Raw genomic sequence first — 22,476 nt, 5'->3', positions numbered from 1 at the left:
ACAGGACCCTTCTGCGGGGGGCAGGTTCTGGGATTAACTGGTGACGGCCGCACCCCCTGGGAACAGACTGAACGGCCCTGAACTAGCACTGAAGGGGGGAACCTCACGCTGCGTGAGCGATCTCTCGATAACGCTGCCACAGAAGAACCTGAAGCAGGCACGACCGTCAGTACTTGTTACAGCGTCTGCCGTACCGTGTTCTCAACTTGAAGAAATCACTAACACGAAAACATTTTAAAGCAGATTCTCCTCGTGCTTGAAAACGTCTCGTTTCGTTTTCTACCTCTGCAGCTCTCTGAGCCTGGGCCAGGGTTCCCGACACCGACACCCTCTCCGGGTCTCTGCTTACTACAGAGACCCCTCCCACAGTACCCCGAGGCATTACATGCCTCTGCACCCGCCCCTCAGGGTACAATGGACACGTGGTAACAGACAGACTCGGAAGCGGGTCACACCCAGCCGTCTTCTCCGTAGCCAGGAGCTAGAAAGATTCCTATGATGTAAAACAATACCACTCTTCTCTGTTTTTGTTTTAGAAAACTGTAATTTTTCACAAATAGATACTATTCTTTTCAGAATCTAACAGGCTTGTTGTTTTTAAAAATAAACAGATATATTTATAAAATTAAGAAGAAAAAGCAAAATTTAAAGCTGCAAGTATGATACTGACTTCAACAACATAAAAACTGTTCAAACGTGAACAGAACTAGAGACGGCAAAGACACATCCAGGCCCCCGGGCCCCGCCCCGCCTCCACCCTCTCGCGCGCGCCTGTCCCTGCCGGCAGCCGCTCAGGGCGGCTGCCGTGGCTCACGGCCATCCTCTGCCCACAGCTGCATTCACCCCCTCAGCCAAGGCAAAGCCGGGTCCCCTTCGGCCCACAGAGGCCCGACTGGAGCTGCCCCGTGACCTCTGACCCCCAGCTACCAGCTCCAGCCCCGACCGGGGGATCAGTCCCACCTGGAGCCCGTGCGCCTCCCCAGATCCGCGGGGCACCCTCCCCGCTCCAGCCCTCTGCTCAAATGACACCTTCGAGTAAGACCCACTGACCGACCAGCCTATACTGACCACTGCAGCCACCCTCAGGCCCGCGCCCTGCTCCCCTTTCACTCTTTCTGGATCTCTCTTTCCGGACTGCGGCCAGAATCAGCACCATCCACTTTTGTAAACAGGTTTTTGGGGACCGAGCCGCCCTCTGGTCAATCCGTGGCTGTTCTCACGCTGTGACAGCACAGACGGGCAGACCCGCCGGCCTCCAGAGTTTCTCGTGCGACTGCTCTGTCGCGGGGCTGCCTCGTGCCTGGGACTGTCGGCCCCACAGCCAGGCCTTTGCGTCTGTCTGCTCCTGGACCAGCCCAGAGGCTGGAGCAGCTCGGTGACACGTGAGTGGAGAGGAGCCCCGCGCCCCGCACGCTGCCCCTAGCCGGAGCGTCAGTCAGGTCACGGCGCGCAGTCCTGACCTGGACCCTCCTTCCACACCTTTTACCTGCTGAGGCCACCACCACTCACCGTTAGTGACCGAGGGCTGCTGCCCCTGGGGAGCAAACAAGTCAACCCAACGGGACAGAAACGACCAGCATTTTGCCCCGAACTCCCACTTCTCCAGTGGCCCCAGCTCAGAGCTGGGGACCCTCCTGTCTCCACCCGACACCACCTCCGACCCCCCCGCAGACACCCTGCCCTCAACACTAAACTAACTCAAGAAATCTCACCCACTGCCCGTGCCCCATCCCAGAGGGCCTGCCCTGGACCCCCAGCCCCGACCCCAGTGCAGCCCCCTCCGTCTCGCTGGTCTGAATCCCGCTCTTCTGCGGAGCCGTCCCAACCGCGAAGGCCTGGGACACGAGTGTCCTGCGCGTCCTCACACACGAGTCACACACATGCAGGACAGCAGCCTCACATGTCAACAATCAGGATGCTCTCCTCTAGAAAGAACCCTCATTTATAAACACCCTTATTCTACATAAAAAACTGGGGGTGAAATTTGATACTTGCCTCTAATATTGAATTCTTGTGAGGTTCATTCACCTTTCCGGCCAGACAGCAATGGGATATAGCATTGTGAATAATTGGCTTGTTTGATTTGCTGCTAGGCTCCTTAAACAGCTTGGGACCTACGAAAAGCAGGCCAAGATTTGCAAAATTAATATTTACAGCGCACACACACACACGCACGCACGCACGCACGTACAGGCACACAGACACATACACACGCGCACACACCCGTGCACGCACACGCACCCACACGCGCGCACACGCACACACGCACGAAAGGCGACAATTTTGTAGAACCAAGCAGCAGGCAGGCTGAATTAGGCATGTTCGTAATTTTTCGAAAACGCGAAGTAACAGCCACTTCATATCTACGACAGAATTTCTAAGTTACAGATTTTAAATAAACTAAGGAAAAGACTAAAGTAAGTAATAATTTATTCCCTTTCTAATTTTGGTTTCTTTGATAAAAAAAAAAGAAAAGAAAAGAAAAGAAACCAAGAAACTAATTTTTAAAAGCCTAAGGTTTCCAAGTGCCCAGGACGCCACAGTGAGCCTTGGGCTGCGCAGACATAAGGGCACGTCACCCACTGCGCCCGTGCCCCGCCCCCCACCCCACCCCCCCCGCCCAGGACGCGGCCGTGTGCCCGTGCCCCACAGAGAGTGAGGCCGTCACCTGTGTACTCGGCCACCGAGGCAAGGGAGGACGCAGCGGACGCCGTCTCCCAGTCTCTGTCGGTGCTCCTGCTGGGGTTGCGGCTCAGGATGGGCAAGGCTTCCAGGGACTCGACTCTGCTGGGGAAGAGGACGGGGGCGGGGCTGGGAGGGCAGCGGGCACGCCTCCTCTCGCCCGCAACTGGCACCGGCTGGCGGGATCCCGCCCTGACACGGGCCAGGCTGCACCATCGGCACCTGAAGGGCCATCGGCCTCCGCAGGAGGCTGGCAGCAACAGTGGGGAGCGCAGCCGGGCCGCTCCCTGGAGAATACGATTGACAGACTCGGGGCAAGACACAAAGACCCCACCCACCTCGGGCACCAGAGTGACCTCATCAGGGAAGGTTCGCCCTCACGCTCAGCCCTGCTGGCGTGGGAACCAGAGGACCCGGTTTGGGCCATCTGCCCCGCTGCCAGACAAGGGACGGGACCCCAGGAAGGAAGGACGGGCAGAGAGGGCCGAGTCCAAAACCCCGGCAGGTCTCAAACGACTCTCCAATCCCTGGCAGGCCTGAGCCACGTCCCTGCAGGGCCGTCTCCGCTGAGCGGGACACAGATGCTCACGCAAGAGAGGCAGGTGCGGGCGCAGTCTGAATCCAACCCCGGTAACCCACCGCCTGGACCAAATTCCAACCAGAATTCAGAATCCCTGGGAGGTGTCCTCCACAAAGCCCCGGCGACAAGAAGCCACCGGACGTGTGGAGAGGCAGGACAACACTCATGATAAAGGACGGGAGGGGACCCTGCCTACCAAGAGGCCAACCCCACCCGTGGAGGTGGCTGCTGAGGCCCGTGGGCAGACGTTCAGTGCCATCGACGGGGTCCCCAGGCCTCAGCCCCCATTACTTCTTAATCACAAAGGGGAATTCTCCAGCACCCGTGGGAAAACAGCACCTTAACCCAAGTCAAAGTGACACACACAACTGGCTGCGCTGAGAGAGACACATCCTCCTCTCTGGGGTGTTCCCGCCAAACACGCACAGCCCAGACCTAATCCTGGGAAACCCACTGGGGGACGGGCAACAAAATAACTGGCCCGTACTCAGCAGAAGCATCAGGGACCAGGAGGACAAAGGAGGGCGAGGGCCCGTTCTGGACAGAAGGACACAGCGAGGGCGACCGTGGTCCCGCACGGGCCTGGGCTCTCCAGGACACTCTGCCAATCAGCCACGGCGGGCACGGACTGGGGACCTAACGGCAGCGCTGGTTTGATGACCGTGGTGACACGAGACAACGTCCTTGTCCAGAGAGCGTGCGCTCCAAAGCGTTTAAGGATAAACAGGATGCCACCAACTTACTCGCAAACGATTAAAAACGAAAACGCGCGCAGGGCCGGGAGGACAAGGGGACAGAGGACAAAAATGTCGAAACATTTCACTAATCGGTGAACCTCAGTGAAGGGCAGTTGGCTCCCGTGACATTACTGCCATGGCTCTGGACGTCTGAAACTGCACCAAAATCACAGCGACAGAACCACTGCCCACATGGTGTCCCACTGCACGGCACCCGGCCCCTTACCGCTGGGAAGGCGTGCCCCCCGAATGCACGCTCTCGGGCTCTGTGGTCGCCGCGGAGGCCAAGGACAGGCTGGAGCCCGACTGGGCCCGGCTCAGGTCATCCGCTGCCAGAGACAAGACAGGACAAGCTTTCACGGCACGCGCGTTTGGCCCGCCAGCCGCCTGACCTGTGCAGCAGGGCGAAGAGCCGGGGGCCCGATGCCAGCGGGACGCGGGGCCCCAGGCTGGGACCCTCCCCGCGCGCAAGGCTCTCACCACCCGAGGACCCAGCACTCAGTCCCAACCTTCCCTTCTGTGACACGGGAGAGCCCCCTGCAGCCCAGCCTCGCGGCTTCGGGAGAACTGCGGCGGGTCAGGGCCGCGGAGGGGGAGGGCCCCCGCGCCGCGCGCTCACGTGGAGGCGGGCTCCTGGGTCCCGAATCGCCGCTGGGCTCCTCCCGACGCACGGACTTGGGTCGCGGCTTCCCGGGCCTGGGCTTGCGCTTCCCCAGGCCCTGCCCCTCCAGGACCTGCTGCTGCTTCCGCCGCAGGTACTCCTGCTTGATGAGCTCCCGCCGCGCCTTCTCGTCCTCCTTGCGCGCGCGCTCTTCCTCCGCTTTACGCCTGCGGGGAGGAGCGGCCAGGACGCCCTGGTCACGCCGGCGCCGCGCCGCGGGACGGGGCGACAGGCAGGGCGGCCGGGCGCCCGCGCCACCTACCGCGCCTCGTCTCTCCGGAGCTCCACCTCCGCCTCCAGCTGCTGCCTCCGCACGCGGGCCTCCTCGGCCTTGCGCTGCTGCTTCAGAAGGAAGGCCGCCCGCTTCCTGGCGAGCTCGTCGTCCGCCTTCTGTTCGTCCTGCAGGGCAGACGCCACCTACAGCGCAGCCGCGCACGACCCCCGCGGGTCCCCAGCACTGCCGCCCCCGGCCCTCCACGCACCCCAGGAACGGGGAACGCTTCCCACTCCTCGTAACTGATGGGTGAGCCAGCCTCTCTCTACAGACGCTAAAGTACAAACAGGAGTCAGACCGCGCCCTTAGAGGAGCATTTAGCCTGCTGGCACTGAACTCCATTCGCCTTAAAAGCTGCACTTGTATCTCCACAAAGGGAGCCGAAACCCAGACGGGTCATTTGTCTGTCTCCAATTTAAGAGCACAAACGTCAGGCAAAGGCCGTGCGTGTCTCCTGAGAAGACGGCCCTCAGAGCTCCGTGGTGCGTCAGCCACCTCCTAAGCGCCAGGGCAAAAGGAGACGCTGCTCTCTCCTGAAGGAAACGCCACAAGAAAGGCACTGAGAGAAACGAAAACGTTCCTCACGTTTCTACACCCGCCGGGACTCCAACGGGGTGAAGGAAACCTTGGCCCAAAGGCCAAGTGCAGCCCGTGACCTGTTCTGCAGGGACTGCGAGCTAAGAATGTTTTTTCACTCTTAAACGGTTGGAAAACCATCAAAAGAAGAACATTTCGCGACACACGAGAACGCGTCAGAACTCCCATTTCAGGGCCCGAGGTCAAGCTCCGCTGGCGCACAGCCGGGCTCCCGCAAGCAGGCGCTCCCAGCGGCTCAGGGCGAGTTGGCGCCTTGCGGAGACCACGTGGCCATGAAGCCGCACGCGTCCCTCCCCAGCCTCACAGAAGAGGTTAGGTTCTCTGTGACGCCCTCACGACTAGGCCAGAGTGACGTGCCCGCCCACCACGAGACACAGACGCCAGCAGCACTTTACCTTGAAGAAGAAACCGACCCCCGGCTTCTGGTCGCCCTCGCTGGTGAGGTCCGCGGAGCTGTGGCGGCCTTCCGTCCCCCCGTCATCGTCGGGGGCCTTCAGGTCGGAGAGGTCCACCTCGATGAGGCTAGCCTTGCTCCTCGGGGGCCCGTCCGGGGGCGTGCCCCCCTTTCCTGGTCCGCTGAGGGCGGCAAGCCCCGCCCCCCTCACGCCGTCTTCCAGAACCTCCCTGAAGCTCACCTGCTCCGAGGTGACGCCGGCATCCCTGGGGGAGGCCAAGACAAATGTCCGCTGGTTGCTCTCATCGTGGAGCCTGTAACCGGCAAAGCAGCACTCCTCGTGGGGGTCACTCCCAGGGTCGGCGACCCCGTCCCAGCCCGGGTCAGAGGGCGTCCGGGGAGAGAAGGACCGTAAGCGAGGGGCGGCCTCGACACCAGGTGTGAGGGCCTTGCTTCGGGAGGAGCCCTGCGCTCGCTCCTTCGGCACCTTCAGCTCGGCCGGTCTTCCCGAACGGGAATTCCGACCCGGACCGAGCCGAGGGGCCTTGCGGTGGCCGGCCAGTGCCGTCGGAGAGGGCGGCTCGCCGAAGTGGATGGCCCCCTTGACCTTGGGGTCCTGGGAGCTGTTCCTGGGGCCCGGCGCGGGCAGCGTGGGGGACGCGAGCAGCAGCTGCTCCTGCTGCTGGGAGACCCTGAGGATGGCCTGCTGCAGCGTGCTGATGGTCTCGTTCAGCTTCTCGATGGACAGGTCGCACTCGCCCAGGTCCACGCCCGCGTCCACGCCCTCGACGGCCTCCAGGAGCACCGCTGACAGCGCCTTGCTCCGCTCCAGCTCGGGGAGGGCGGCGGGGTCCTTGCGCTGATGCTGCTGGACCAGAGCCAGGTGCTCTCCATCCAGGTCGGGGGGCCCCAGGAGGTCTCCCCCGCCCTCCTCCTTGCCAAGCAGGTCTCCCACCCGGGACACGCCATCGAGGTCGTCCCCGTTGCGCTGAGAGTGCCCCCCCGCCGAGGCCCCCGCCCTCAGTGGCCGAGGGGTGGCGTCGGCCCGGCCCCTCCTGACCACGTGCAGAAAGGCCGCCTGGCCCAGCTGCAGGCGCTGCCGCGCCGACAGCGCCTCCACCCTCTTCTTTTGCGCCTCGATGGCCCGGCGCTTCTCCTCCAGCTGCATGTGCAGCTGCAGCAGCTCGGAGGCCAGCAGGCTGGCCTGGTCCCCGCCCTGCCAGCTCGGGCCCTGCTCGCCCCTCTGCTTCCACGTGGTCAGCGGGGCCGGGCAGCTCTCCGAGGCGTCGGGCGTGGTCTTCTGGGAGCTGCTCGTGCTCGACCTGGTCTCGCAGCTGTTGAGCCTGTGAAGCTTTTTCTCGGCAAAGCTGGTCATCCTCACGCTCCCGCCGGCCACGGAGGCGCTGCTGAGCTGGCCCAGACACGGGCTGGAGCGGCCGCTGGCGCCGTCCTTGCCCTCGTGCTCCTTCACTTTCAGGTCCTCCTGCAGCTTCGCCGATTCCTCCTCCCCGGCGTACCCGGCCCCCAGCACGGGGCAGTCCTCGCCGGCGAAGGCCTGCTCGGCCCCCTCCAGGTCTGTGACGTCCGAGTCGGAGTCCTGCCTCAGGACGGCCCAGGCCTCCGGGCCGAGGGCGCCGGGACTCTGCGCACAGTGCGCGGACAGCCTGCCCTCCACGTCCTCATCGGCTCGGCCCAGGTGAAGGAAGAAGCCGTCGGCTGGCTGTCCCCAAGACGGCAGGTTGGAAGCGCCACCGGCCGGAGGCCCGCCAGGGGCATCCCCCGCTGCCTGCGGCCCCGCCTCAGTGGGTGCGGGGCCGAAGCCCATGGGAAGCTCTGAACAGGAGATCGGGGTGAAAGTCCTATTCAAGTCTCGACTGACGTGACTGCCGGGCGCCTTCTTCCGCCCAGGAGGCTGATGGCCCTCGCCGGACCTCCTGGACGTGAAGCCCCTCGGCCGCCCCTCTCCGCACTCATCCTCCTTGGTGACCACCTGCTTCTCCTTGGCTGGCCTGAGCACGGCCGGCATCAATGGCTCCAGGAAGAAACTGTCGGGCTGACTTTCTAAGGCGTCCGCCAGCCTCTGAGGAGACCTGGCACCTGCCATCAGGCCGGGCTCGGAGCCCTGGTGAGCCACATCCGTCCTAACGATGGCCAGGAGCTCCTCACCCTCGTCCTCAATACCGACGTTGTTCAGGAGGCTCCTTCCATCGGTCCTGAGGGCTGCGGGCTGGGGCTGGTTCTGCGGGGTCAGATGGATGACACTGGATGCCAAGCTGTCCTTGCTGATGGAGCGGGCCAGGCTGACGCTGTCACCAGAGCCCGGGTCCACGTCGCAGCTCGCAGCGTGATGGAGAGCAAAGGGCGCTGGCTGAGACACAGGCCTGCAACATGGGGAAAGAAGCCACTGCACACGCCACGTCCCCACGAGAGGCTACGCAAGCTCGTGAGTGACAAGAACGTGAGTTAAGAAGAGAGAATCCAAATCTTACACACGAAAGACTTAAACAAACCCTCTCCCGGGCAAAAGAAAACCAGAGAGCCTTTCAGTTCAGCAATTCTCAGACACTCTGGCCCAGCTCCCCTTAAAGATGCTGAGGAACCCAAAGAGTTTTTATTTATTCGTCAATATTTATCACTTCAGAAACTCAAGCTGAGATCCTTTTAAAATGATTGAAAGTTCCAGTGAGAAATCTATCACATGAGCAGTGGCCATATTTTCTAAAGCAGACAAGTGCAGAGTGTAAACAGTGGTATCATTCACATTCTTGCAGATCTGACATCTGGCTGCATGCTTGTGTCTGATCTGATTCAACCTGCTGTGATCCCACACTTGGCGAGGCCCTTAGAATGGGAAAAGTAGTGACATCCCAGCGTTATTACGGATATAATTCTGACCTCCAAGGGACTCCGTGGGCCCCAGGGGTCCTTGCACCACATCTGGGGCACTGCTCTGTCAGACTAACGAACATGTCAGGTAGAAATGGATTTGAAACGCGGGTAGGTCACCTGTTTTTTTTTTCTGTCCACGCTAATGATGCCCCTCGGGGCTGACCGTCGACTCGGGTTAAGGAATTAGATCGGTGTCGCTGGTCTGCAGTTTGGAGGAAACAGTTTATGTTCAGCATTAAGTAACTGATTTTACATCATTTGAAATTCTGCCACTATAATAACCATTTCTCAAGGAAATGCACCATAACTCAGTACACCAAAACTGCTAAGGAAAGGCAAATAACCACAATACAAAAATTTTTCGTAGTTTCGATAACAGGCAGGGTGTAATTCAACCGTGATCACAGTCATGAAAATAATCAGAGTGTTAATTACACGTCGCTATCAATTAAATGACATCAACGCCCATTGAGATAACGAGCGGATGTCAATGTATAAGCTCTTGCCGCAGAAGAAGACAGGAATTTTCTGCGTGCTCCCTGTGATTCGTTACGTCTCAGTAACGTTTCCACTGTGACGACTATAAATTCTAAGGGACATCAATAAAAATCAAAACAAATTCTGCCACAGTCTTCTCAACTAACATTACTGCGTCAGGACGAGTCTATTTATTTTGAGAGCCATGATATTAAGGAGCTGCAGCGAGAGGGACGGGCAACAGCCGGCCAAGGGGAGACGGCGCTTCTTACCAGGGGGGTCCTCTCCCTGCACTGTCTTCTGCTGTTTCTGTCTCAGTGGCAACAACGGATGCGATGGGCTAAAGGCAGAGGCCCCTTTCCCCCTAAACAGAGAAAGGATGGGAGAGAAAAATCACTACCCCACCAATCTTCAAGTTCAAAAACAAATGCGTAAGAAGCTCCGGAGACCATCATGAATTCACACCAACCTGCAAGTTCACAGATTCCTCGGGGAAATTAATTATTACAAAAATGAACCAAAAATGTGCCAAGAAGTTCAAACTTGGGATAAACATCCAAACTGCAGCTAGGGGACGTACTGACCTCTGGTTATGGCCTGTAATACAACAGGTTTCAAGTTTTCACAGTAAATTCAAGTTCGCATTAAGGCTACCCTGCTCGCCTCCGGGGGAGCAGGGGCCAGAGGAGGCCCTCTCGCTACCTACTCCGCACAGGCCTGCCATCACCCCTGAGAAAAGGTAATTCCCACGGGAACTGTAAACCAGCAGGAAAAGGGAGGCAGGGTGGCGGCTCTGTCCCGAGAGCAGACAGACTTACAGGAGCTCAGGCTCTTCGAGGTGCAGGTGGTGCAGCTGGGTGGGGGGCTGCAGATCAGCTGGGCTCGCCGCCGCGGGGCCGCCCAGGAAGCTGCGCTTGGTGGCGTTGGAGATGGGAACAGGAGGCCGAGTGCTTCTGGGGTGCGATACTGATTTAGCTGCAGAAACAATTTTATAGAAATAGTTATTAACAGTTACAACATTAGCAAGAAGACTCTAAAAAAAAAAAAAAAAATCCGTTTTTATAAGCACTAAACACCCAACTTTTTTACCTGAAACCAAAACTTCTCCAAAACAATAAAATGGTTTCAAGGTCAACAAGTGTATTCTGTAATGAATACGACAGATATTATACCAAAATGAGTACTAAGATCAAAAGACCAACACAGAGCAGAAGAGCGAGCACCGTCTTGACAACTAACAAGCGGCCTCGTCGCCGGGGCCCTGGCGGTGGAGCCGCCAGGACGCCTTGCCGGCCAAACCCTCAAGGCGGCAGCTGCCTCAGCTGCAGAAAGACCTGGTCTTCTGAGCCCAGCATGTGACCGAGCACCTCAGTGGTCACTTCAGCTCAGGCCCCCGTGGGGTCAGGTGAGGAGGTCAGGCCCGGCCCGAAGCTCCAGTCTGAACAGGAACCCCATCTCTGAGGCTGCTCCCCAGAACGCTGGCCCAAGACAGTGCCAGGGACAGTCCCGGCAGCAGGAACCAGGCTCCAGAGCCAGACCGCTCACTGCCCAGGGGTCTTGTGTGAGGGGAGCCACCGAGGTTCTCAGGGGCAGGGGAGCACGCCCTGGCCACTGCCCCAAGCCCTGGCCGTCTGGGCGTCTGTCTGCTCTGCCGACGTGGCGGGGGTGTATCTGTGCGTCACTTCTGTTTTAATCCCTGATGAGGCTGAGCATCCTTTCATAACGTTATTAGGCACCCGGAGTCCTGCTTTCACGAGACACCTGTTCAAGTCTTTTGCTCTTTTTATTGGTTTGTCTTTTTCTCCTTTTGATACGTTCTGGACAATGTGTACGTGCTACAGGTAGACGACAAGGATCTTCTGCCCCTGGTAGCTACTTGATTTCCTTTTTTTTTTACTCTTTTCATCATCTTTTAATGAAAAAAAGGTCTACATTTTAATGTGGCCAATTATCAATCTTTGCCTCTGTGGCTAAAATTTTTATATTCTTTGTAAGAAATCACAAGAACATGAAAACATTCTCCCATATCATCTTCTTAAAGTCTTGTCGATTCTCAAGGCTGGCAGATCGTTTTACTCTGTGGTAAAACAGATTTTTTTCTGCCTAGTTTTAGGGGCAGAAAAGTCAGAGCTGTGGAGGGTGAGGATTGGCATCACGGACTAGAGCACTTCCTGCCCGAGGTCCGTCAGAATCACCTGGAACCTCCTCTCCAACGTCTCCTGCTCGCCCTTGGATTCTGACGCCGCAGGGCCAGGACGGACCCCCAGCTCACAGTCTGGAGGAACTCTGTGCGTGACCACCACGGCACACCAGACAGGGGCCCAGATGGTGACAGCGCTCTGTCCTCCCAAAAGAAACCACTTAAACACCACTGCCCTACAAAAACCAGGAAGCAGTTAAGCACACCTTCTGAGTGCTGTGCCACGACTCCCTCAGAGGAGACAGCTGTCACTTACGGAAAGTTTGTCACTCACCATCTTTCAGTTCCTGAGCATCCCTGGGCTGAACGAAGTCTGGTTTGACGTTCTCAAACCACCAGAAGAGCTCGGCAATAAAAACCATAACGTTTGGCTAAAAGGAAAACAAGATATCAAGGACACAGTGAGGAGCTTATTCAAACAGGGCCTTAAAAATGCGTTTTTAATAATTCATTATTACCTTCAACACTAAGGGAGCATACAGCATATCTTCTAGAGTGAGATAAAAGCACTTGTTAAGATATTCATTTGAGAATTCTCTCAGAAGCCGAATATTATACAGGCTGTCCGCCATCGACGTTACCTCTTTCAAGCATATATCTAAAAGATAAAAAGAAAACTACAATTTATTAGATATTCTGCTTCATAAGTGTGTGTGTGCGCACATATATTTGTGTGTGTGTGTGTGTGTGTGTGTGTGTGTGTGTACGTATACATACAATTTTCAACTGAAAAAAATTTAAATAAAGGTAGAGGTGATATTTAAAAAGGTAATAACGTTAACAGATTTAAACATCCAAGTATTATAAATAATGTTAAATGTAGAAAGAAAACACTCAAGAGAAGGACAGGAGAAATCTCCGGGACCTGAATTTAATTGTTAACATCTAAAAAGTATACAATAATTACCTGAACTTTTAAGACTGGGCTTCCGATAGGAATAGTAACAATCGCCTTTCAGTTTATAAAGGACCTGGCGGCATAAGGGCCACTTAACATTTAACCAAGCTCCTCTCCCCCATCCTTCGAGGGAGGTTATCTCCGTGGTTGGGGGAGGGGAGCATAAAACAGGAAATGTCAGGCTTATCCACAGGGAAGCACAGGAACACTGCTAATCAGAAAACTCAGGAGCTGTGCAGAGCACAGGTCCTCCTCTGCTGCCTATCTGCACCTGTAGCAGGACAACTGCCCATTTTACGCTGCTCTGCAGGATGCCAGCCCCTCACCCAGAAAATTCCAGCGCAGACACCCACGCTGGGCACTGAGCAGGCTCCGTGGGGGGAGGTGGGCCCGCCCTCAGACAGGAGCCACTGCAATACCTAGATACCACTCAAGGCCAAACTGGAGGCAGCTATACTGATGACTTAACTTTGCCTGTAAAATAAACAAACGGGACTGAGAAACACGACTTATTTTAAAATAACTTTACTCCTAAGAAGAAATCATTTTCAGAGATTTAGAAGTCTCACGCACACACGGGATTCACAGCCTCCGGGATCTACGTATGAATTCTGTCCTGTGCGGCGATGCCCGAGCACTATGAATTCTCAAGAGAAACCTTCTATAAGCTGAGTAACTGCACATTTGTACTGCTAAGAAATGTTTCTTTTTTAAAATCCAGATTATGAAATATTACAAATGTAAAGAACAGACTCCCATGTACTCTCATCCCAGATGGAACGAACATTAACATCACACCTTCTCTGACCCAGATCTTATTTTCTTTCAGTAACAAAGCATCACAGGAGGTGAAGCCCACCTCCCCCCAAGGCAACCACTTTCCTCAAGCCCCGTGACCCGTCTTGTGTGGGTGGCTTTACCACGTATGGTCTCTGCCCATAAATCATGTAAGCAGTGCACTGCTGACCTGGCTGTCTTCAATTTACATTCATGACAACAAACTGCCTATCATGTTGCAGCCTGTTATTTTCCCCAAACTCGGAACTACGTTTCCAAATAGTTCTCCGCTGCTGTGGGCAGATTTCAGTCACTCATTTTAACAGCTATTTAGGATTCCACAATTTTCACTATTAAGTAAAATGCCAGAAAAACCAAACTTGCACGCTCTCTGCACTGGCACCCTCCCAGAAGGGGCTGCAAGCTGCACTGCCCACACCTGACCATCGCCTGGCCACGTCCCACCCCGCCCGCACCATCGGGCCTCTCACCTGTGCCACCCCGCTGGGCCTGCTCTGCCTTCTTGCAATGGTGCACCCACCACTGCCGTGGGCTCGCCCTGACCTCCTCTTCTGTGAAAAAGCTGTTTTTGTTTTGCCTCTGGGTTGTTCATCTTTTTCCTACTGATTTGTAGGAATTCTTTTTGTATTATGGTTACAAAACAACTGTGTGACAATCCTTTGTCAATTTATGTTTGTTGCAAATACTTTTTCACGGGTACAGCTTTTATCACTTAATTTTGTGATTGATGTCCCTCTGCCACCACAGTGAATTTTAGTATGGTTAAATACAGGAATCTTTTCTATTACTTGGCTATTTTGTAATTTAAATAATCCATCCCAACACCAATGTCATAAAAATATTTTCCTATATTTTCTTTTCAAAGTTTTTAAATTCTGCTTTTCCGGTTTATGTCTTTCATCCAGAGAAGAGTGTTTGGCTCATGTGGGGTGGAGTCTCACTGCATTTCCCCCCCACAGATGGCGCTTTGCCCCACATTCTGTGCTGGCCAGTCCCCCTTGCCCTACAAGCTGTGGGCCACCCCAGGCACTAGGGTCCCACAGAGAGCCACTGTTCGGACCTCTCTGCATGGCTCCCTTGCACTTAGTGGATGTAAAGTTAAACAAAACTTGGTCTTTGCAGAGCACGTACCCCATGTTCCTCTTCAAAATCACAACTTGTCTGAAATCTGGGACGAAGCAAGAGAACAATGAATGTCATGGATCATAATCCGTTGAGTAAAGTAAGAATCCACGAGGCCATCTTGATACAAATCACCGCGCAGATAAATAACGACAGAGGACAGGAGAGCAGCCCTCTGCACAGGAGTGCTGACCCACCAGAGGACAAGCAGCAGAGCTAGAAACTCCCGACAGATGCCAATGCTGGGGTGAAAGCGCGACGAGAGACCAAAGCCACTCCCCGATCACTAGTCGGTCATAAAGCAGAGAGCGGTGATCTCAGAGGGGAGGAAGCCAACGCACGCCACCTGAACCCAGGGACTATCCCTGCGGCATCATTCCTGCTGGAAACCCAGGCCCTGAAGGCCACCAGCAGGGAATGCCGGGCAAAGCCAAACAGGGGACAGTCAACCAACTAAGCGACCTGCATGCCTGGAAAACGTCAAGGGCAAGAAGGGCTGAGAAAGGCTGGGACTCAGCTCCAGGTACAGGGAAGCAGAGATGGGACCCTCAACAGGGTGGTAATGCTGGGCCAGAGACTGGATTGGACAGAAGAAAACAACACCAGGGGCTTCCCTGGTGGCGCAGTGGTTAGGGCTCCACGCTCCCAATGCAGGGGCCCAGGTTCAATCCCTGGTCAGGGAACTAGATCCCACACGCATGACGCAACTAAGAATTCACAGGCCACAACTAAGGAGCCCGCCTGCCGCAACTAAGAGCCGGCACAACCAAATAAAAGTAAATAAATAAATGATAACAAATAAATATAAAAAACAAAGAAAGAAAGAAGACCACAGCAAGCCCCATACCAAGTCTTCACACGGACCCAAACGTGTGACGTGAGACATGTGAAGGCCGCCACCCTGGGACAAGATCCAAGGCGTGGACCCCATCAAGCCCACGGGTTCTGCTTCAGCGTTCAGAGACCTGGCCCAGACCTGTGCAGTCTCGGAAACACTTATAAAGAGCTGTCTGCAGACACGACGGTTTTGTTCATCCTGGTCACGGAGGTTTACCGAGATGGGCCAGCGAGGTGCTCTCCAGCTCACTGCTGCCCTCACCGCCCAGCACATCAGGCCAGTTCTCACACAGGCTGGGAGCACCTCACCGGCACTGTTGCATCCTGGCTCAATCCAACTGCGAGAGGCCTTGTCTCCGGCTCTGGGGCTCCTACGTTCAGGAGAAAGGCAGTGCCACAGACCGCGCATCCCTCCCCGCTGTTGGTGCACAGAGGGCTCCTTGGGTGCAGACATTTCTCTAAAATCAACGTGCTGCTGCCCAAGGCCAGCAAAGGGCCTGTCAACTGGAAGAATCTGTGGCCGTGACCCCGGGGGAGGTCCTCTGAGCAGTTTTCTAGAAGTTGCTATCCAAGTATCCGTCAGTGACAAAGTCAAATTGAAAACATAATTTCCCTGGGAATTCTTTTTTTTTAATACTTATTTTATCTATCTATATATTTATTTGGTTGTGCTGGGTCTTAGTTGCAGCAGGCGAGCTCCTTAGTTGCGGCACATGTGTCCCTTAGTTGCGGCTCGCCAGCTCTTTAGTTGTGGCATGCGAACTCTTAGTTGAGCTATGCGTGTGGGATCTAGTTCCCTGACCAGGGATCGAACCCGGGCCCCCCGCACTGGCAGCGTGGAGTCTTAACCACTGTGCCACCAGGGAAGTCCCCTCCCTGGTAATTCTTAAGCACCCTGCACAAGGGAACACAGTGTCCACGGAGCAGCCATGAGCCAGGCTGCCAGGAGCGGCCAGAAATGGCAAAGCTCCCCCGCGACCTCGGCCTGGAGGACGCCGCCCATGGCTCCAAGTTCCTGGCAGGGAGATGAGGTCAAACACGCTGGATGCATCTCCTCTTCGTTACTACGTTTATGGGTAAAGCAGGGAGACCAGCGCTCTTTGCGCAGGGCCAACAGCTGCTACTAGTTTTCACCTGGTAGGTTAAACTTCAGGTGTGAGGGTGTCGGGTGTCTTCATTTGGAAAGGCCCCCTTCGCCCAGCCTGCATTCCCATCTCGGTCAGGCACACTGACTCGCGATCTTTCACGGAGCCCCCAGGAAGCCTGAGGACATTCTGCAAGTTCTCAGAAATTAGGGGTCAATTTCCCGACTGTAGTCGAGGTGAAAATCTGCTAAGGAACAGTCCTCGGTGGGAACCTCCACCGACAGGCAGAGGCTGGGGAACGTGACTGGGTCCTGTTTGTGCAGCTATTGGGTACTTCTAGGGATAAGCTGCGCAAGTTGAACAGGAAGGAGATAGGTGGATTTGTTTTTTTTTAAGAGGAAATGCTTTTCTCCTAGGTGCGTCCTGAGTTGAGGTCACTGAGCCAGCACAGACTGCCGATGCTGGATTTTGTTTTTTTTTGGATTGAAATCACTTGGGGATATATATACTTTTTTTACAAGACTGGTGAATTTTGCCTTTTTAAAAAATACTTATTCAAGTGTGTGTATATTTTTTTTACTCTTTTTTTTTAACAGACGATCTTTATTAGGTGTGCACCTCCATCTTAGATCCTGTTGGAGATGCTGTTTTGCTGTTAGGTGGGTTAAAGTGTTAACCCTGCGTGAGTTTGGTAATAAAAGGTCGTTGAAGTTTAAAAAACAGAATGTGTTTGTTCTCCAGTTATTCCCAACTAGCTCAGGGAGAAAGAGCACAAATGTGACGAGATGTAACGGCGGGAAAGTCTGGGGACAAGTATGCACCAATTCCTGCACCTTCTCTGTAAAAGTAAACTCACATCGAAATAAAGTCTCCAGGACTTCCCTGGCGGCGCAGTGGTTACGAATCCACCTGTCAATGCAAGGGACATGGGTTTGAGCGCTGGTCTGGGAAGATCCCACAGGCTGCGGAGCCACTAAGCCCACAAGCCACAACTACTGAAGCCCGCATGCCTAGAGCCCACGAGCCACAACTACTAAGCCTGCGTGCCACAACTACCGAAGCCCGTGCACCTACAGCCTGTGCACCACAACTACTGAGCCCGTGAGCCACAACTACTGAAGCCCATGTGCCTAGAGCCCGTGCTCCGCGACAAGAGAAGCCACCGCAATGAGAAGCCCGCGCACCGCAAAGAAGAGCAGCCCCCGCTCACCACGACGAGAGAAAGCCCGCGCGCGGCAACGAAGACCCAACGCAGCCAAAAATAAAGAAAAATAAAGTCTCCAAAACAACCATTTTGTCCCTTTGGCCTCCAGTCTTCCACGTGAATGTTTACATTCCCTTGTCAATTTCTGTAAAAAGGACTCGCAACAACTGCATGAACAATCAGGGGACATCACAATTTTTATAATGCTTCTTGGCATCTAAGAATATAGTTTCAGTCCCACCCTACAGCAGAGGTCACGGCTTTTCCCACGGTCCCACATCTTTTTGTTGAGTTTATTCCCCAGCACTACAGACAGGTCTTCTGTGGGTCCCAACACTCACCAGGAGCTGGCACCGCGCGCAGGGCAGGTGGACAGAGCCACCCTGCCAGGGCTGGGGCTACGGCACCCCCTCCCGTCCCCCTGACTGCAACAGTCCGGGGTCGAGAACCTCTCTGGGGTCAGAGCACGTCAGCGGCAGGCCAAGGGCATCCATCACAAACGGGCAGCGGCTTCTAACAGACCTTGGTCAGTGCCTCCTCAGATGACTGCACAGAACACGCTCAGCCGTTCAATTCTTGTTTTCTAGGACTTTACACAGGATTTTCAACCCACGTTAAGAAGGAAAGAGAGCCCATGCCCTTCCTCCCATGCTCTGCTCCTCGTGCCGGAACAACCCCGGCAAAGACGACCCGCACGTCTGCTCTGGAGCGCCCCCGGAACGCTCGGCTTGGCCTCCTCTGCACCCCTCTACTCAGCTCCTTCACCAGGCGGCTTGTCCAGAGTCCAGGCGGGCCGTCCTCTTCAGGACGGAACCTGCAGTTCGGCCCATCTCCTCCGTGTATTGGGGTGATTTCTGACCGGAGGGGAAACACTACTCATTATTTTTCTTCCTTCGGCTTTTTTGGGTTTATTTCTCTGCTCTTTTCGAATGTGCTGAGATCAACCTGGTTCATTAATTCTTAAATTCCTTACTGTCCAGACTATGCACTGAGGCGACGTTTCCCTTCACCTGTCACTCTGAGCTGCGTCCTGTGAGTTCGGGCACGTACGTCGTTCATTCATTTAAGTCAACAAATGCCTGACCAAATTTGTGCCAGACGCTATTTTAGACGGTTGGGATGCATCAGTGAACAAACAGATAAAAACGCCTGCCGTTACAGAGCTCCCACTAGAAAACTCCACTGTGATTTCTACTTTGATCCCTGAGTTATTCTGAAGTGTCTTCTTTGGTTTCTAAGCACTAACAGTTTTAAAGGTTTGGAGAAAGACGCTGCACGCTTTTGTTACTGACTTCTCGTTTTACTGTGTTGTGAGGAACTATCAATTCTCTGCAATCTGTCGAGGTTTCTTCCGTGGCCTGAATCAAGCCCACTTTTGTAAAGGCCTCCAGGCTTCCTCGTTTTAAAAGAGCACGACCCCTACGAGCTGCTACACTGGGCCCAGCCTGCGTCCGTGTGTTCAAGGCCCCTCCGGCCACACTCTGCTCTCACCTGCTTCCTCAGCCTGGCTCCGCAAGTCAGGTCATGAGCCTGGCTCCGGTCACTCCGCCCTGTGGTTCTGTCGTTTTTAAAGCCCTGTTTTGATGTTCCGCTATTAGGCGCAATGAGCTTTGACACATCCTGCCGTGGGTTTTCCCTTCCTCGGTAGCACAGGCTCTCTGTCCCTCGTGGCTGTTTTTGTCTCGAGACCCCGGAGGACAGGTTAGAGACAGGCTGGACAAAGCCCGAGCCAGGACTGCCTACCCACACATGCAGCGGGCGGAGGGCCGGGGGGGGGGGGTCTCGGGCGTCTGTGGGCGGGACTAGCCACGGCTGTGGGCGGGGCCGAGGGGCGTAGTGGGAGGTGATCCTGTACCCGGTTTCATCCCTGGCTGGGGGGGGGGAGCCCCGCGCGCTCGAGCGCCCCGCACGTTGGCATTTTAAACACTCTGCGCTCGCATTCAGGGCTCTTCCTCAACCAGGTCTGTCCGCGGCGCCTGCCGGCCTGGTGGTGGCAGGGCCCCTTCCCTGCGGGTCTGGCGGGCCCTGGCGGTGGCCGGGCTCACATGGCAACACTCTGCTCAGACTCCCGCCAAACGAGTCCTGGACCCGAACGAACTCGCCTGGGACGCAGCCTGGCAGCTCACTTCCTCAGGAATGACCTCCGCCTCCGCCCCGAGACGAGCCTCCTGGGTCTTCCCTGGCCACGGGGGAGCCTCCCCAGTCCTTTCCAGGGCCCCGGTTACAGGTCTCAGCGGCACACGGCCCAGAGGCCTAACGGGCCCGGGGCCAGCACGTGCCAATTTGGGGGTTTTCAATCACAGATGGAGACCCCCTCCTGGAACCTGAGCCCCTCTTTCTTTCAAGGTCAGCTGTGTGCTTTAAAAACTACAAACCCCAGCACTTCTGCACTTGGATCAGAAGCAGGAGCGACGTCAGCTCAGCACCGGCAGTGAGTCTGACAGACACTCTACGTGCGGCCAGCGGTCAGGGCATCCATGGGCCTCACGCCTCCCTCCCCCAGAAAGAAGAGGACTCAGCAAAACCTACATCAGAGCTCCTGTCCGCACGGCCCTGGACGGGCGTCCGGCGCCATGCTGCTCGCGGCATCACCCACACCTCTCCCCGCGGCCAGGCGTGAGCACCCCAGAGACACACGACACGGTGATACCACCAACACCAAGCCCACATGAGTCACTCACGGCTTGGCAACAGATGGGTCTGCATTCATTTTCCTAAACCACATTCTAGGTGTTTTAAATCAACTAGAGTAGGGCTGACGAGCTCTCAGCCGTTCTGAGACTGAAGGATAGTCACCAATATTTAACACGTTACCCAAATATTTCAAAGTCCCATTTCTCCATCGGAGAAAACTGGTGGAGGCTAATGACAAACACATCACCGTCAGATCTGCCCGCCTCTGCACTTTCCCAGTTGGCACTAAGGACTCAGGGCGACTCTCCGGTGTTTTGATTGTTTGGATCAGAGCATCCTAACAGCCTCCTGAGCCTCAGGTCCATTCCAGAGGCACGTGCTCCACTCACCGTCCAGCTTCATCTGCTCCGGGCAGTAGTAGTGGACCACGGCCAAGAGAGCAGCCCCGTGGCTGCCGTCCCGCATCAGGTCCTCCAACAACGGGAAGCAGGGAGGCTGCCTCGTTGACAGGTGCTCTCGGCGGTAGCGCACCTGCGGTGGAGAAAAGGGAAAGGGTCACTATGCACGAGGTGCCACCACTGCCGCCTACGTCACAGGCAGGCCGTCAAATCTAGAGTTAACAGAAGTCCTGCGGGGCGATGTTTAGAGCAACGGCAATCACATGGGAAAGCCCCCAATGTCTGGACTGCATACTCTGCCTGGAACGTATGTCAAGATCCAGAGAACTGGGCTCCGTGGCCACACTGGGTGCCAGCAGTTAGCTGCTAATGACACCGGGCCGTCTCACTCTAAAGGGCCGGGCACACCCAGGGGAAGGAGGCAGGACACACGTCTACACTGCCAGAGGCCGCGCACCATCAGCGGATGAGAAACAAGTTAAACGGTGAACAGCCTACGCTGGGAAGACCCACGTTACTGTTACTTTTCTCAGGATTAGCAGCATTAACCTTGGCCATTATGAAGAACACAAAGCAGCATTAACATAGTTTGAGAAATACCCAAAACCAGGTTAGACGGAATGTCGTCTAATCCGTCAACCAGCCCCTCCGTAAGTGCACGGAAGCGTCAGGAACCTGAGTGCTGTAAAAAAAAATAGGCATTTTTCAAGGTTTCTGTGCTTCTGCCTTTACAGGAAACCACGTGCACGGTGCTCTGAGCCTCCCCGCGCCCCTGGGCACTGCCCCTGTAACTGGGCCTCGTTCACGAGCACACACAGGCCGCCAGGGGACCACGTCCTGCGGCACAGGTGAGCCTGGCATTTCCTGCAGCCACGCTTTCTCCAGGGGAGGAGAAAACCCGCCACCCGTGCTGCCCGCTATGGACCGCGAGCCGTGCAGGAGGGTCAACCCAAAGGAAGGCGCCCCGGCAAGAACGCAGCGCGTGCACGGCGCAGGGCAGTCAGCGCCGGCATCTGCACAGAACACGCCTCACCCAGGCATGTGCAACGCACGCCACTAACAGTGGTCTCGACATGGACTTTAACTTGTTTCTCGGGCCGCCGTGCCCAGGGGCCAGCCTTGGGGCTCCCGCATGCAGAGCCCGAGGCACACGCCGGGCCAGGTCTCCACACACACAGACAGCACGCGGGCCGAGCACGGCATGCAGGAAAGCAGGTGGTTTCGCTGCTGAGGATGGATGGTGTGAGTTTGCATCAGGGAAAGCGCTGAAGCCCTGGGTCGGCAGAGCCGGTGCCACCCCTCGAGGGGGCCCTGCCCCAAACCCCCAGCAGCCTGTTCACAGTCACCCCGCTACGGATGAGCCAGACATGCGCTCAGGCAGCCACGGTGACCAACTGCTAGGAGGAAACCTACAGGCGCTCTGCTGTCGGCCACATTCTCCAGTTTTTACACGAGTCTCATCTGAAACCCCACTTCCTGGAGGACACCTGCATCTCTGACTGTGTCCTCACTACAGCTCCTAACTGCTTTGAACAGTTCTCTCTTTGGCCTTCAGTTTTCGAGAAGTTAAGAGATATGTAAATGTGCATAAAAATGCTTACCCCCTCTTTGTTATTAATATATTTCAAAGAGAAGCAAAATTATCCATCAGCTACAAAGCAGACTATATCACTGCTCACGCGGATCTCACTGACAGTTTTATATCCACAGTATTCTCCTTGATGATGGAATTCTAAGGATCATTTGATGCAAATAATTAAACTAAAGGATCAGGCAAATAAAGGAGTCCTTCAAAAAGATTTGTTCTCCAAAACGTCATTTTAAAATGCACCACTTGGAGCGCCAGGTATTTTTCCGTGGGAAACAGTGGAACGAACTGGGTCTGCTTCCAGAACAGGTCACCAGGTGGAGCACAGCCAGAGCTGCAGAGCAAACCACCAGGCACCATAACGTCAGGAAGGACAAATCCAAAGGGGAACTTGGCAAATTGGATGATTTGTCATTCCTGC

General features: G+C 55.5%; 1 protein-coding gene across 1 annotated transcript in view; it reads right to left on the bottom strand.

Annotated features, from left to right (window-relative positions):
* CAMSAP1 (calmodulin regulated spectrin associated protein 1) overlaps nt 1-22,476 on the bottom strand; it is a 53,331-nt gene that overhangs the window by 1,657 nt on the left and 29,198 nt on the right. Inside the window, exons 5-16 of the mRNA XM_007458987.1 lie at nt 20,459-20,600; nt 11,950-12,089; nt 11,766-11,862; nt 10,110-10,266; nt 9,564-9,655; nt 8,932-9,016; nt 5,927-8,306; nt 4,923-5,059; nt 4,619-4,827; nt 4,226-4,328; nt 2,669-2,784; nt 1,996-2,114 (exon numbers count right to left, since the gene is read on the bottom strand). Coding sequence (XP_007459049.1) covers nt 1,996-2,114; nt 2,669-2,784; nt 4,226-4,328; nt 4,619-4,827; nt 4,923-5,059; nt 5,927-8,306; nt 8,932-9,016; nt 9,564-9,655; nt 10,110-10,266; nt 11,766-11,862; nt 11,950-12,089; nt 20,459-20,600 — 3,777 coding nt within the window. The remainder of the gene's footprint in view (nt 1-1,995; nt 2,115-2,668; nt 2,785-4,225; nt 4,329-4,618; nt 4,828-4,922; nt 5,060-5,926; nt 8,307-8,931; nt 9,017-9,563; nt 9,656-10,109; nt 10,267-11,765; nt 11,863-11,949; nt 12,090-20,458; nt 20,601-22,476) is intronic.

This window comes from Lipotes vexillifer, unplaced genomic scaffold (genome assembly GCF_000442215.2).
Source record: "Lipotes vexillifer unplaced genomic scaffold, Lipotes_vexillifer_v1.1 scaffold636, whole genome shotgun sequence".
Classification (NCBI taxonomy): Eukaryota; Metazoa; Chordata; class Mammalia; order Artiodactyla; family Lipotidae; genus Lipotes; species Lipotes vexillifer.
This window is presented reverse-complemented; position numbering and strand designations above follow the sequence as displayed.